The sequence below is a fragment of the Artemia franciscana genome, chromosome 15, assembly GCF_032884065.1.
Source record: "Artemia franciscana chromosome 15, ASM3288406v1, whole genome shotgun sequence".
In the NCBI taxonomy this organism is placed as follows: Eukaryota; Metazoa; Arthropoda; class Branchiopoda; order Anostraca; family Artemiidae; genus Artemia; species Artemia franciscana.
Genome location: NC_088877.1, coordinates 23,906,911 through 23,923,698, shown reverse-complemented (window position 1 = coordinate 23,923,698; position 16,788 = coordinate 23,906,911). Strand labels below are relative to the sequence as shown.

The 16,788-nt window shown below is 33.6% G+C and overlaps 1 protein-coding gene across 1 annotated transcript in view; it reads right to left on the bottom strand.

Moving 5' to 3' along the window:
* Positions 1–257: 257 nt before the first annotated feature.
* The window catches only part of LOC136036560 (uncharacterized), a 183,480-nt gene continuing 166,949 nt past the window's right edge, over positions 258–16,788 (bottom strand). The window contains exons 5-6 of the mRNA XM_065718863.1: positions 3,291–3,448; positions 258–425 (exon numbers count right to left, since the gene is read on the bottom strand). Coding sequence (XP_065574935.1) covers positions 348–425; positions 3,291–3,448 — 236 coding nt within the window. The 3' untranslated portion in view covers positions 258–347. The remainder of the gene's footprint in view (positions 426–3,290; positions 3,449–16,788) is intronic.

Below are 16,788 nucleotides of genomic sequence, written 5' to 3'. Positions count from 1 at the left end.
ATTTCTGCATTGGTAACATAAAAGATTACTGTCCTTCGGATCTTTTCACATATTAGCTTTACCTCTCTTGGATTTGAGAGGGATAGGGGGGGGGGAGGAATGGCATCGTGAGTACCAATGGGAAACTACCTAACCCCTTGTCGGCGTCTTTGCATGGGATGTACAAAATTAACATCCAGAATGAACATACGACCATACCAGCAATATTCCTGTTTTAAATAACTGCATCACTTTACCACACAACAGCCATGGACAAATTTAAAATGAAGGTCTGATTTAATCTAACTTATTGTAAAATTGGAACAAAAATCAGAGTAAAGCACAATAAGAAAGAAAAATAGCGAGATTTATCCCTGTGTTATTTTCCGAATTCTTCTTATAAATAAAAGGTTGAAATCATCTGGCTTTCCAGCAGTACCGAAAACCTATAAAAGACAATTATGAATAAGTTCCTATTCAGATATATGCACCATATATCTGTGAAGCACCCAAGCACTGATTCAACACACTTATTAAAAGATAAAAAATCACCAATACAGGTAAAATATCAAGGCATCATTAAACATTTTACCAATCAAGAGTTTACATTTAAAGAAAAATATTTTTTTTTTGCATTTTAAAGCTAGCAAACACAATGTAATCGGCTCGGCCGAAAAGTTCACAAGAATAATCCCAACAAGATATGACAGGAGATGCAAACCTACTGTATTTCCCTTCATTTGAAAAATTGAAACAAAATTATAAAGTTCATGTTAATGGTTCTATTTTTAAGTTCATTTGTACTCAAATCCGCAAAATTCTGAATCAACAAGTTCTTAAGCAGAAAAGCTTTAAAAAAAATTCCTAAAATTAGCATTAAAACTATGTCAACTAAGAAATGAATATAAATTAATCCAAAAATATCTTTAAAAAAGTTCTCATACACAAAGCAAGCTTAAAACGAACAGAAATGATCACAAATAAGAAGACAGCTACTGCTCTTTAAACCCCCAATACGACAGATTATCATTTTTTACTTTACCAAAAAACGATAAATATTTTATTCGTCAACCATAAAAGATTCAAATGCTGATAAAGTATACAAGACATAAAGAAACAGTTCTTTGAATAAATACCTTTGTGACTTTAATTTAACTTTTTGAAAGGAATTTTTTTCACAGTTTTTTTTTTTTAATTCCATTAGATCTAAAACTATAAAAAGAACTTCGATAACAATACATACTTTGAAAGAATTGACTTCTTATAATAATTTCAAATTAGGAAATGTATTAAATACATAAGATATGAATATATATCATAAGGTCTGAGCCTGAGAAAATTAATATAATTAAAAAAAGAGAGGAAAGCACCACCAAAAGGGAAGTAGTCTCGATGAAAATAACATCATCGTTTCATGCAAATCCCAGAGTCCTATAACAGATATTTCAAGCCTCTATATACCGAACTGAAAAAATTTACATTTTCCCCAGAAGGATGTTTACTGATGCGTGTTAATTTTTCTCCCAAAAAGGTTAGCGTTTTGAACGAGCGCTCGTAGAATATCGTGAGTGGTTATTTTAACAGAAATTGTAAGTTCTAGTAACCCTTTTAAACAAAACTTCACTTATCATTTTTGATACGAACTAAACGAAAAGGGATTCAATAAAATTATTGAAGACAAGCATGGGAAATGTGCATATGAAGAAAGTAGAAAGCGACGAATTTGCGTAGTGCATTAATTACCCCCCCCCCTCCCTTCCGCCTTGCAATGAAATTAAAAAAATACAATAAAAGATAGACAGTTGACTTTGTCAAAAATTTAGAACTTTTCATTAAATACTGAATTTCTCGATTTAAAAAGTATCATCTAAACCTAATGGCTTTTCATGACTTGCACTTAGTGATAGCCTAGTTTGTGTGACACTCGTTAAATAACAAAATAAAAGGAAGGTAGAGAAAGACGTTCTGAGATTACATTGGCTATGCATGACGTACGGCCAAAAAAAAAAACGAAGAACAAAAAACAAAAAAATGTGGAGACTTCCACCCGTAAGAATATGTGTATGATTATAGGAATATTATAGGGTAAGAAATCAGTGAAAACAAGCTAAAAACATATGGCACCAAAAAGTTTAAAAAGATGTAGCATTCATTTGAAGGTTTAGTTGCCTTGGAGAATCGATAAATTGTCAATGGTTAAATTTTCACGGACAAAAAGCGTTGTCAAGTTTCGCTAATTAGGTATGCTGATTTATTTTAACGGTTCAACTTGGCAGCACTGACGAAAATGTAATACCGACCTAAAATTTTCATTGTTTTTGACAAACTAGAAGACTGGCCTTAAAGCAATCAGGGTTCTTAGGTTTAGTCCAGGGGACAAAAATGTTTAATTTAATGTCCACCACTAAGTCGCCCTCATTACAAAAGAAAAAATCAACCTTTTGAAGTACCCTGGGTAGAAGGAATAAAATGACTCAAGAACAACAAGCCCCGCGAGTTGAATCTCTTTGTATTAAGTTATCATAAGCGTTATTTATAAATATCATTATCATGATATTTTAACATTATTTATTATCATAAGCCTTTATGTTTGTATTTTTCTATTTCAATTACTTTCCTAAAAGACTGTGGTAAACCATTTACTATGGAAAATAAACATGACTAATAAAAAAAAAAACAAAAAACAGAAGAACTATATGATACGTGCACTCAAAAATATCGTCATTTTTACTTTTAGACTTTATAGCGATTCGTCTATCGAAAGTTCGTGCTTATCTAGCCTTTCTCTCAACTGTCGATGGGTTCTATCTGCCAATGTAAAATTTAGTTTGACTTTTTAGTTTGACTAAAATAGATATTGGTTTTAAGGTAAGGAAGGTAGGGTAAATCTTTACTAATACAACTAGTTATAAAATTTCCAACTTTTATTTTTTAAATCACAAGGAAATAAAAAAAAAACAACAACAACAAAAGAAGCCAATTTGACGGTTTAGAATACAAGACAGTAGAATGCATAGTACGGTATCAGTATGTTACGATTTTTAACGTCTCAAGTCATATACGAAAATTAATTCTCACGTACGAACAAGAGTCTAATTTTAGGACTGGAAAAATATATTACGTGCTAAATAATTACATTTGCTAAAATCAAATTAAACAGTTTGTTAAAAAGATATAAACCCGAGAACACCAATACAGGAAAGCGACAAAAATACGAAAATGAAATACAAGTTTCATCATGACTAAAAGACATTGGTTTTAGTCATAATCTAGATTATAAGCAAAGCAAAAACAAAAAGTTAAAACATTACTTGATTAATTTCATCGACAGGCAAACTTTCAACAACTTCCAGTTTTCTCGACGAAGTGTCTCTGGCTACTTCGGTGGTTTTTAAACGCTTAGCAGCGGTTGATATAATATTCACAACAACTCCTAAAGCGACAGATCGGGTAGTCTGTGGCCGTGTACCTGCAAGTAATATGAAGAAAATATTTGTATTAGGATAGGAAAATTTCTCGCATTGGCTTTTAAGCGCAAGAATCACGCCAAACTCTACTGTTATTAAACAGTGTTAATAAATAACAAGATGGCTTGAAGTTCGACACCTTCAAACGAAAAGGAATATTTTGCATGAATTATAATTGTCTTGGCCAGTTACTAGCTGTTTCAACTGGCTCTTTGGCCAGTAGAGCATAGTTCTTTAGGACAGTCACAAAATAGCTGCGATGTACTATTCCTGATTATATAAAAAAAAATACGGCCGTCAATAGCACTTTACGGTATTCTAGTTGAAAATATCAATATATCTTAGCATGATATTCAATTTTGTTGTCCTAGTTAGGCAGGCCATTTTAATAAGCATGTGGCTCGGTGTGTATTCTGTTTTCAAAAGCAAGTTAACTCAAGAAAAGTTAGGACTTGTCGGATACTTGCAAAGCTTGGACAGTATTTAATAACTGAGTGGTGCCCATTGGATTAACTGTTTAAGACCCGACATTAAGAAAAGAGTACGTATAAATTGAACAGCATTGTCCAAGGCATTTGTTAAGGTTGAACATCAGGATAACGGGCCAACAGCTTCAAAAGAACGAATTAATCAAAAGGTGAAATTGCCTTCAAAGTGTGTACAAAATTTTTGAACCTTAGGAGAAGAATGTTAGAAGTCGACAGCCCAATTTTCCTAAGAAAATTATTATGAGTCTAATTGAAAACGGTAACAAATTATCTAGAAGAGTTCAAGAGATACAGCAATTCAAAAATTTTACAGAAAATTGCAATTGAGAAATAGAATAAAAACTCAAAAATAAAAGTTCTTCTTTTCAGAGAACGCAATACTGTGTGATATTTATTCATGAAAAGAATATTTTTTTTTTTTTGTTTTTTTTTCAGAAACACTGGAGTTTTCAACGGAACGAAAGGTTCAATGAAACAAATTTTAATTCAGAAATTTGCGTCCGTCAAAAAAGACAAACGACAAAATATATTGAAACTTCGTCGAGATAGAGTAATTTAATGAATTTCTTTACTTACCTCGGAGAAACGAGCCCAGAGCTATTTTTCTTGGAAATAAAACTGTGTGATATAAAAACTGTGTGATATCTGCAAACGTGCTTGGTTCAAATTATTTCATTTGGATCTCAATTTTTCAATTTGATCGTGAGAAAATCAAGACAAAACTTTTTGTAAAACATGCATCGAAAAGCAGATGAATTTCTCGACAACGAGAAAAAAGTAAGATATTATTCTGACTTGAATACAGTTTCCCTTCCCCAATAAAAAATCAAAATAGCATCTCAGATGCCTCCTCAAGAATTTTTCGTGTGTATAGTGGCCACTTCAAAATAGATGCAATGCATTTTGTTGGCTATACAGTGTAATTAATAATAATAATAATAATAAAAAACAAATAAAAAGCCATGTTAAAACATAGAACAAACAGGAATGCTTTTACAACGACTCCAATTGGTTCCTGACCATCATAAGAGAGTACACCGTTTTATGTACCAAGGCTGGGGGATAAATTTGAAATTTCCTGGAAATTCTTGGAGCGGTAAGGGCAAAGGGACTTATGACACTGATTCCTTCAGGAGTCCATTTTTTTATATCAATGAAGTAATACGCCATTTAGTTTGTCTCTTACTTAGAATGCACTAAGAAAAAACATAATTCAGCTTAAACCAATAACGAACTCCTTTCATAAACTGGTAATACCAATTCTTGCTCATAACAATGAAACTTCGGAAAAGCAAAAATTCAGAAAGCCAAAATATGCTAAAATGTAAATCCTTTGCCAACAAAAAAGCTATTTAATAAATGTTCATACATCTAATCTTTTATCCTCTTATTGATAGAAATAACATTGATAGAAAACTACTATTCAACGGGCTGGAGTAAGAAGGGCCAAAGGAAGCTCTCGACGTGCCTTCCAATGAACCAATGATCAAGGCTTATGGAAGTTCATAATTTAGGTAGAATTTACGGGTAAACTGTACGGTCTTTAACCTGTATATTAGTTTAATGGAGAGGAATGAAAGTGGAACTATTTAATTGGATTAATCCTCGACATGATTAGTTTTTCTTTCCCTTTAGACAGCTACAATAAGCTATCGAAAAATTACTAATGCTGTAAAATATTTCCATCATGGTTATACTTTCTGATAGTCCTTCTTTCACATATTATTTAATTAAGTTTTAACATGATATTCGATAACTACAGAATAATCTTGATAATAACTTATTCGTAGCTCCTGGAAGTCAAGAAGTGATAACTTGGGCTATCTATATAGTTCTACCTTATAACGGCCGATAAACCCTTATCCACAGCCCTTCCTAGGGTTTGAGGCGTCAGGGGAAAAATTAACTAAAAAAAAGTTGAATATACGTAAAAAACTGGATGAAAGTGGGTAATTCCCTAGCCACAGCGCCTCTCAAGCCACGGCATCCAGGGTTAAGGCCTTGGTCACCCCCCTCCCCCCAAAAATGGCTCTGTTCCTATACATCCATTCTTAAAGCAAGATTTATTATGCAAGGTAAATGGTACCACTTCAGTAGTCTTAGCAACAAAGCCATATCAAGGGAGGGGCAGGTACCGGGTTTGACCCCCCCCCCCCATAATTTTCATCATCATAGTATTTTATTTGATCAGACAAAAATTGTTGATAAATCTGTAGGACTTTTACAAAGTTTCAGAGAAATTATAGAAATAAAAAAGATTATCTATCAGTATCAATAGAGATGAAGGGGAATTTAAAATAAATTCAATTTATAATAGTTTAATTAAAGACCAGTCAAAAACTTCAACGAGTATTGATTTGCATAATTGTCTTGAAACAAGTAATAACCTTGCGAACGAAAGTCAAAGTATGGTCAATGCTGTAAGAAGTCAACGGACGGCAGCTAAAATAGCGAATAAAAAAATCCATTCAATTTATAATTCATAATTTTGCTTCATTTTATCAGACCTTCATTTTAAATTTGTCCATGGCTGCTGTGTGCTAAAGTGATGCAGTTATTTAAAACAGGAATATTGCTGGTATGGTCGTATGTTCATTCTGGATGTTAATTTTGTACATCCCATGCAAAGACGCCGACAAGGGGTTAGGTAGTTTCCCATTGGTACTCACGATGCCATCCCTTCCCCCCCCCCTATCCCTCTCAAATCCAGGAGAGGTAAAGTTAATATGTGAAAAGATCCGAAGGACAGTAATCTTTTATGTTACCAATGCAGAAATGTGAAATTAAATCCCCCAGTAAGTTGTCGACTAATTGTCAAAAGCTTTACTTGTTGACATTATTTATGTAGTGTATTGTCAAAAGTGTTATTAGTAATACTAATAGACCTACTGGAAAATTTTGCGGCTCCCAGGAAGTCCTTAGGCTCAACTTAACTTTCAGCTCGAGTATATGCTATATTCCAGCAAAAAGTGACAATCGGCTTCCTGAATTTCCTTCAAGTTTTTACAGATGGCTGTTGAGCCATCAATATGGCTCAGTGTTGATGAAAGTTTTTAGAGATTTTGATTTTAATTTATAGAATTTTTTACAGATTAGTTAGCCATCAAGATGGCTAAATAATGATGAAAAATTTTACAGATGGCTATTAGCTATTGAGGAAGTAAGGCAGCTGTAGTTTCGGTCATGCCTTAAAGGGTTACAGGAATCATTTTAGTTCTAATCACAGAAACATGCCATTTATAGCTACATTTGTGTGTATCTCATTAAATTTTGGCAAATCACAGATGACATTATTAAGCTCTAGGGTGAAACTTTTTCTCCATGGACAGTGCCGACATAATAATTGCAAAAAGAAAACAAAAAGGCACATAATGCCGTAAAACTCATATAATTATACAAAATCTCATACACATGAGCAATATATTTTGAATATCTTAAATCTACATGGATCAATTCTACAAAAAAGAACAAAGAACACGCTTCAATCACACCATATAAAATAACTTTCAACATTATTTCCTTGTAGCGTCAATCGTCCACCCTCGAAGAATCTCTCTCTGTGCTGCATGACTGCTCGTGCTTACCACCCCAAATTCTTAATATCCACTTTACACTTACTTTTTAAATTTCGACCATCCATTTAAATAATCCCAGTATATGTAAATACTTATGAATAGTAAATGATAAAGATAATATAGTAAGCGCTATTGAGCCACTAGTGACCCCGCAGAAAATATTCCAGTGGAACTCTCTGGGGAAGAATTGAGCGAAAACTATTACGTGTCACTTTCATTACTTATTCTTTACTACAATAGAAATCCCAAAAGTGAGAATCTAACTATATTCTCTTCGTGGGTGCTGGTATGAAGGATTGCAACCCCCCTCCCCCTCCCTCTTCTCCATTAGAAAGAGAGAGAGTGTGAACATGTGTCTTTTGGACTGAGTTCTCTGTGCATTTGTCTTCGGTTCATGTAAAATTAACTAATTTTGTTTTAATATAGCTATTTCTACCTATTAGTACATTCAAAGTGCTTTCGTTTTTTACCGTCACACCAATTCATTAATCGAATTGGGAATTGCAATCTTTTAAATTGAAAAGGCAGATCCGTTGGAATCATGGGAATGCGAGGAATAAGAACAGCCTCACCCTCAAAAGGCCCTGACAAGATTGTGGCCTCTATTAGGTTTTCCATTGTTTTTTTTACGGCAAGTCGAGTGCCATTGCAAAGCTTTGGTGGGTTTATATTTCTTAAAAGTATTATTGGTACGCCTATTTTTAGTTGTAGCACGTATGGTGGAAACCCTGAAAGATCTATGGAATTTAAAAATTCAGATGGATAATTAACCGCTTCATTTGGTTCCAAAACTGTGTCGACTGACTTGTAAAGGACTGCCTGGTCTCGAATCTTGGTCAAAACAATATTGTTGATTTCGTGGACGTCTATATTTTTGGGTGCGAGAATCGCTCTTTCACTTAGCCATTTATTATTTTTATAATTTTTTAGAATATTCGGAAATACTTTTTCAATCAATTCATTTTTGGACGTCACTAAATTACAGAAATCAGCAGGTAGTTGTATACGTCCTGAAATTGAGTCTACTGGGAGCTTTCCGTTTCCCATTGCCAGCAATTGATCTGAAAATGTTTGACCAGAGTCATCGTTTTGCAATCGGACAAGCATAAAACGCTTAGATTCTGACGTAGTTCCAGTAAGGAAAGTCTTTAATGGCTCTGGTGGTGCAGCCAATAGAGGAAGTTTAACTTTTCCTGAGGCGTAACACATTCCCATTGTTTCACCATTGAATTTCAAGGCCTTGCAATAGGGACAAATTTTAGACATTGTCCCGATTTGAACACATCTACTAAAGCTATAATCATCGACTGGGTTGCACCTGAATGCCAGGCGATAACTTTCAGGTTGCTCTGATTCCTCGGCGCTTTCTTTTCTTACTTTCTCTATCAGCAGCAAGCCTGATTTCTTGCTGTTCTTGTGATTCCTCGGCACGCTTTCTTTTTCACTTTCTCTTTTAGCAGCAAGTCTGCTTCCGCGTTGCTCTGGTAGTTCCTCGGCACGCTTTCTGTTCTTTCTTTCTCTATCAGCCTCAAGCCTGTTTCCTTGCTGTTCTTTTGATTCCTCGGCACGCTTTCTGTTCTTTCTTTCTCTATCAGCCTCAAGCCTGTTTCCTTGCTGTTCTTTTGATTCCTCGGCACGCCTTCTTTTTTCACTTTCTCTTTTAGCAGCAAGTCTGCTTTCGCGTTGCTCTGGTAGTTCCTCGGCACGCTTTCTTTTCTGACTTTCTCTATCAGCAGCAAGTTTTTTGGCATAGACTCTTTGAGCATCTTCATCGGCTTTTGCCATGGTAAGTTCATCAGTCATTGTAAACTTAAACATTAATAGATTTCTACGTGAACATATGTCTTAAATATCTTGAATGACGTCACCGTCAAAGCAAAAATGAAGACAACTAATTTCATGACGTCAGTCAACACAGAAACATGACGTCACCTGATCCACAGACAGACACACAGACAGACAACTTATTTTTATATATATAGATTGGCTCATTTAGTCTATGAATAAGTAAGCAAACGTAGGATATCGTAAAGTAGTGTCAAAATTCATGCGTGAAGTTAAAGTCACATCAGCAAGGGCCGAAAGTCGGAAATATAAAGCGTAACTCACAAGGACAGGCTATAAACCTAGCAAAAAACCAATATTTTTCACCATCACCTGTGAAATCAAGTTTGAAGTGATTATACCCTGAACTAGCTTATGGCAGAAACTGAATTTCATATGCAATACCTGCAAAAAGAAGGCAGATCCCCCCTTAAAATATCTACAAAATAGGGAGAAAGTGCTTACATTTTCAACCTCATCATTTACAAGAATCTAGTTCCTTCTTAGGTTGAGCCTGTGCATTTTTACAGTTATAAAGATGACACATGATTTACATTGCGAAAAAGAAAATAAAAACTCACTTTTCAATGGAAGCATAAAACTCGTCAATAAGCTTTTTGGCATCGTCCAAAACTGCATCTCCTGTCCTAATGGGTTTCACTTCTTTAATGGTGTTCATATGATTTGCAGTACATATTGTTGAACAGCAATTCAAAGCCTATAAAAGAAATAAATATTTAATAAATAAAGAATATAATTAACTAATAAAAAAGGAAAAAATCCACATTCGGATGTATGCACAAAAACATCAAAAACGCATAGAAATCTGTTTATATCTATTTTTGTTTCGGTTTTACGAGCCAGACAAACATTACAGGGGCAGATTTAAATCAACATTAGGTAGTTGTGCGCATCAAGTCATGGCTAATTGTAGAAAAAGCCAAAACAGATAGTCCAAGAGAATGAGAGGCAAATCTAGCATAAGCCCTTTTTAGATTTATATAAAAATTATGTCAGATCATTTATTGACAGATAAGTCTATCTATCATTTGTCAATTGATACAATCCACTCAAAATTAATACAAAGTTTCCTTTTTCTAAAACAAAATATTTAGAACTTTACAGACCTAATTATTGTCTTGGAACCATGTGTTGGCAAGGTCAGGGCAGTAGGGATGATTTGGAAGGGTCTCCCATCCCAGTTTTGAACTGTTTTGGTTTTAGTATGTGACACATGTTGGAAATCATTTTCATGAAGAATGGTCACACCTCTAGTCAAGAGTCCACGACGTTTCGTTCGAATATAAAGGCTTACTTTTTTTGTGAGCATTTAGCTGTAACACTGATTGTTACTGACTCGTTTATTTTCAGTGCAGTCGCAAAAGGTAGGTCCCTGTGAACTCCGGAATACTGTAAGCATGACATAAAACCTGTCATTTAAACATACATCGTAGATTCTTGAATAAAGGTATAATTTTTTCTTCATAGCAATATGTCTCCACGTGTAGTACTACTAAGCCTAGAAATTATTTAAAACTGGGGAGGAAGATCGCTCCAAATACCTACAATATTATAACCTTGCCCTTCAGACATTCATTGGTTTAGATTAAGTTTGATTAAAAAGTTAAATCAGATGCATAAGTGGCTTCAAGATCAATACAAAAAATTCCATGTAAAAAAGATACATAAATTGGAACAACTATGGGACCGGAGACTATGTTGAAAGGTTTCGAAAATTTTGAATTGACTGAATAAATCGTTTATGAGTTAAAGCAAATTGTCTCGTTACTCATGGAATGATACTTGTGTAAATCCCTTTTTCATCATGACTGCGTTGGCAAGCACCAATTGTGGGTTCAAAATTTTTCCAATGTCTTCAACATATGGTGTAAAATTTGAATAGTTTTAAATATTGATAATTCAGTAATAAATAAACTTAGAAAATCTTGGATAGGGATAATATTATTTATGTATATCCAAAATCACCCATCTGCCAATAGTCACAGTGTGTTATTCTTTATTTTGGGTAAATACCATCACTTTTTTTTATAATGATCCTGTAACTGTAATACTGAGGGACAGAGATCTCACTCCAAGGAATGAACTGATTCAGACATAATCGCCCGGTAGTTAGATCTTCACCTTCTGTTTTTGCAACAGCTTGACGAAGGGTCAAAATGTAAAAACCTCAAATGAGAGCATTTTCTCCAGATGTGCAAGGGGGTTGAATCGTTGCAAAGTACACCTATTTTATTTCTTAGCTTGTCATGCACAAACGGTAGTGAAGTCAATGAGAAAGTTTATAGTACAATAATGCTTGCCGAGGATTTTGAAAATATGTTTCAACTCTTAGAACTTCTTGGTGGACAAGTACCTTCCAAGCAGAATTTTTGAATTAAGAGCTATTATATAACAAGGAATTTTTTCTACAGACATGGGGCTTTTTAGGTTAAAAAACCTAAAAAGAAAAAACCAAAAAAAAATAAAAATAAAAAAAATTAAAAAAGGTAAAAAACTAAAAAGAAAAAAAGCTAAAAAAAGCTAAAAAACTAAAAAAAAGAAAAAACTAAAAGAGAAAAAATTAAAAAAGAAGAGAAAGCATATCTATATATATATATAAAAACTGGGAATTGCACAAATATTTCAATATATTTTGACAATAGATTCAAGTAATTCGAAAACCTTAAAACAGATACCCAAAATTTTAAGGTTTATTATAAATTGTTGAGCTTTAGCATGCTTGGAACGTAAAGATTTTTCCAAGCGTCAATGTTAGAATGAACATTGACAAATTGAAAAACTTTGAAAAAGATTAAAAAGAAAAAAGATTAAAGCATGTTTGTTATTTTGTATGTTCGAGGGTTTGCATATGAAGTCTTAAAAAAAAGAAAAACCTAAAAAGGAAAAAAAAACAAAAAAAAAGAAAAAATAAAAAAGGAAAAAAACTAAAAAGAAAAAAAGCTAAAAAAAACTAAAAAAGCTACAAAACTAAAAAATAGAAAAAACTAATGTATGTTTGAGGGTTTGCATATGACATCTGAAAAATAGACAAGAAAATGAAAACTAAAACAGAAGAAAAAGGTAAAAAACTAAAAAAGAAAAGAAAAATAAAATAAAAAAGGTAAAAAACTGAAAAAAGTTACAAAACTAAGAAAAAAAGAAAAACTAAAAAAGAAAAACAACGAAAAAAACAATTAAAAAACAAAAAAAAAACGAAAAATAAAAAAAGAAAAAACTAAAAAAGAAAAAGCTAAAAAAAAAATAAAAAGGAATAAACTAAAAAAGAAAAAAAAATCAATAAAAAGAAGAAACTAAAAAAAAAAAACTAAAAAAGGAAAAAACTAAGAAAAAAACTAAAAACAAAACTATATCTATATATATAAAAATAACTTGTATATATGCATGTTTGTTTGTTTTTGAGTTTGCATGTGACGTCATTATAAGTATATAAGGCTTTGTAAATGACGTTATTATAAGATGACACTACAGACCAGGACACCGGGACACAAATGACGACCGGGACACAGGGAATATAAATGACGACCGGGACACTCCAAGAGAAATTATAGACAGGGACATAAGGATACAAATGACAACCGGCACACCGGGACAGAGGGAATATAAATGACGACCAGGAGAGTCAAAGAGAAATTATAGACTGGGATACCAGGACACAAATGACGACCGGGACACAGGAACACAACTACAATGGGGACGCCGGTGGGCACATGGGGATATATAAATGATGACGGGGACACGGGGAATGTTCGATTAGCAATCACCATCAACAAAGCTCAAGGGCAATCGTTATAAAAATGCGGCATAGATCTGAATACAGATTGTTTTCCCATGGACAATTATATGTTGCATGTGCAAGAGTCGGTAAACCTGACAATCTATTTATATCGACAGACAATGGGACAGCGAAAAATGTTGTATATTCGGAAGTTCTACGTAGTTAAAAACACACACACATATATATATATATATATATATATATATATATATATATATATATATATATATATATATATATATATATATATATATATATATATATTTATATATATATATATCCATTTATTTTAACCAGTGGGACACAGGGACACAACTACAATGGCGCGTAACGACTTTACGCGTATATTACGCATATATATATATATATATATATATATATATATATATATATATATATATATATATATATATATATATATATATATATATATATATATATATATATATATATATATATATATATATATATATATATATATATATATATATATATATATATATATATATATATATATATATATATATATATATATATATATATATATATATATATATACTAGCTGTTGGGGTGGCGCTTCGCGCCATCCCAAGCCCCCCCGCGCGCGTAAGTCGTTACGCGCCATATTAGTTACGCGCCATTGTAGTTGTGTCCCTGTGTCCCACCTGTGAATATAGATAGATTTATATATGTGTTTCAAACTACGTAAAAATTGCGAATATACAACATTCTTGGCTTTCCCATTGTCTGTCCATATACAAAGCCGTATGTACTAATAATGACGTCATATGCAAACGCTCTTTTTACAAACAAACAAACATGCATACACACAACTCGTTTTTATATAGATAGATAGATAGATAGATACAATACCAATTAACTACGTAAAACTTGTGAATATACAACAGTCTTCGCTGTCCCATTGTCTGTGCGTATAAATAGATTGTCAGGTTTACCGACCCTCAAAGATGCAACATACAATTGTACATTGGTAAAGCAATCTGTATTAAGATCTATACCGCATTTTTCTAGTGATTGCCCTTGAGCTTTGTTGATGGTGGTTGCAAATGCTAATCGAATTGGGAATTGCAATCTTTTAAATTGATAAAGCAGATCCGTTGGAATCATGGGAATGCGAGGAATAAGAACAGCCTCACCCTCATAAGGCCCTGTCAAGATTGTGGCCTCTATTAGGTTTTCCATTGTTTTTTTTTACGGCAAGTCGCGTGCCATTGCAAAGATTTGGTGGGTTGATATTTCTTAAAAGTATTATTGGTACGCCTATTTTTAGTTGTAGCACGTGTGGTGGAAACCCTGAAGGATCTATGGAATTTAAAAATTCAGATGGATAATTAACCGCTTCATTTGGTTCCAAAATACAAATTAACTGCGTAAAACTTGCGAATATACAACATTCTTCGCTGTCCAAAATAAATCTGGACGACCATAGAGACGAACATACGCAATAGCATCTTGAGCATATTCATGCATATGGCGGGGACTGCCAGCATATGACGAAGGTAAAATTGTTAATCTTCCAACGTTTGTGGTATTACCGTCATTTATAACTGCATCTCGCAAATGAATGTATTGTTCAAAGCGGAGCTTGGTCTGATTCAGGCGGATATATAGCAAACGTTCTGATTCAATTTTAGCATACATATCAACGACGAATTGGTGAAACAATTCACGGCATTTAAAATACAATTTTCTTCATCCTGCCGAATCATTAGTCTATAGGAATAATAATGCATTGCACTGCATTTCTTATTCATTTCTTTTTTAGTGGCTGGATTCATCAATTTAATATTAAAGTGATAGCCGTCGGCTCCATCCCAAAAAATGATAGGATATTGTAGGGCATCGTAGCATCGATGAGTTTCAGCAATTCTTAACAACTGAGCGTTTCGCTTATGAAGAATAATATCTCGAGGTAAAAACTGATCACCGATCATAACGATTGCCACTTCGTCGATAGTTGGAGCATTGTATCTACGCACATGTTGGCCAGGAGGCGTTTTGTCAGCGGAAATAACAATTTTATGCGTATCAGTAGGCATCCAATCGATGGCTGTTTTGAACAGACGCACTGAATTATTATTTTCGTGGAAAAGATGTTGCAATTGGGAAACGATTGTCCTTTCAACGTTGGGAGAAATTTCGCAACGTGCATTCAATTCAGAATTTCTATCACTGATGAAGTACAATTGTAAAAATGTATGATTCTCGCCTGAGAATGGTAGAAGGGACCCTGCTCTATGATAAATTTGCCCTTAGGTTTACCGACCCTCGAACATGCAACGTACAATTTTCCATGGGAAAAACAATCAGTATTAAGATCTATACCACATTTTTCTAATGATTGACCTTAAGCTTTGTTGATGGTGATGGCAAATGCTAATCGAATTGGGAATTACAATCTTTTAAATTGAAAAGGCAGATCCGTTGGAATCATGGGAATGCGAGGAATAAGAATAGCCTCACCCTCAAAAGGCCCTGTCAAGATTGTGGCCTCTATTACGTTTTCCATTGTTTTTTTTACGGCAAGTCGCGTGCCATTGCAAAGCTTTGGTGGGTTGATATTACCTTAATCTTTTGTCAAAATATATTGAAATATTTGTGCAATTCCTAGTTTTTTTAGTTTTTTCTTTTTTTAGTTGTTTAGCTTTTTTTTAAGTTTTTTTTTCTTTTTAGTTTTTTACATTTTTATTTTTTTATTTTTTTTTACATTTTTTCTTTTAAGTTTTTTCTTTTTTTAATTTATTTTTTATTTTTTAGTTTTTTTTTAGTTTTTTCTTTTTAGTTTTTTTTTAGTTTGTTACCATTTTCTTTTTCAGTTTTCTTTTTCTTCTTTATTTTTCGGACGTCATATGCAAACCCTCAATACAAAAATACATACAACTTATTTTTATATATAGACTAGCTGTTGGGGTGGCGGTCCGGTTTACTGACTTTTGAACATGCAACATATAATTGTCCATGGGAAAAAAAAATCCGTATTCAGATCTATACCTCATTATTCTAATGACGTGTCCCTGTGTCCCGGTTGTCATTTATATTCCCTGTGTCCCGGTCGTCATTTGTGTCCCGGTGTCCCAGTTTGTAATTTCTCTTTGAGTGTCCCGGTCGTCATTTATATTCCCTGTGTCCCGGTCTGTAATTTCTATTCGAACAATCCCTGTGTCCCGGTCGTCATTTATATATCCCGCCTGTGTCCCCGGCGTCCCCGTTGTAGTTGTGTCCCTGTGTCCCGGTCGTCATTTATATTCCTGTGTCTCGGTCGTGATTTGTGTCCGGGTGTCCCAGTCTGTAATTTTTCTTTGAGGTTTCCGGTCGTCACTTATATTCCCTCTGTCTCGGTCGTCATTTGTGTCCCGGTCTGTAATTTCTCTTTGAGTGTTTTTTCTTTTTAGTTTTTTTTTTAGTTTTTTACCTTTTTTCTTTTTTCAGTTTTCTTTTTCTTCTTTATTTTTCAGCGTCACTATGAAGTACATATCGACGAACCTTTGTTTTTTTAACTTAAATCTGGTAGGCACTGATGACCTTATCCAAGTCAAAATCCCAAACCCAATCATCATCGCTATCATTTTCAGTTTTGATATGTTTTGACTCTCGCTTTCCAGGTGGATTTTCATCTAACTGCGCGGTTTTGCGTTCTT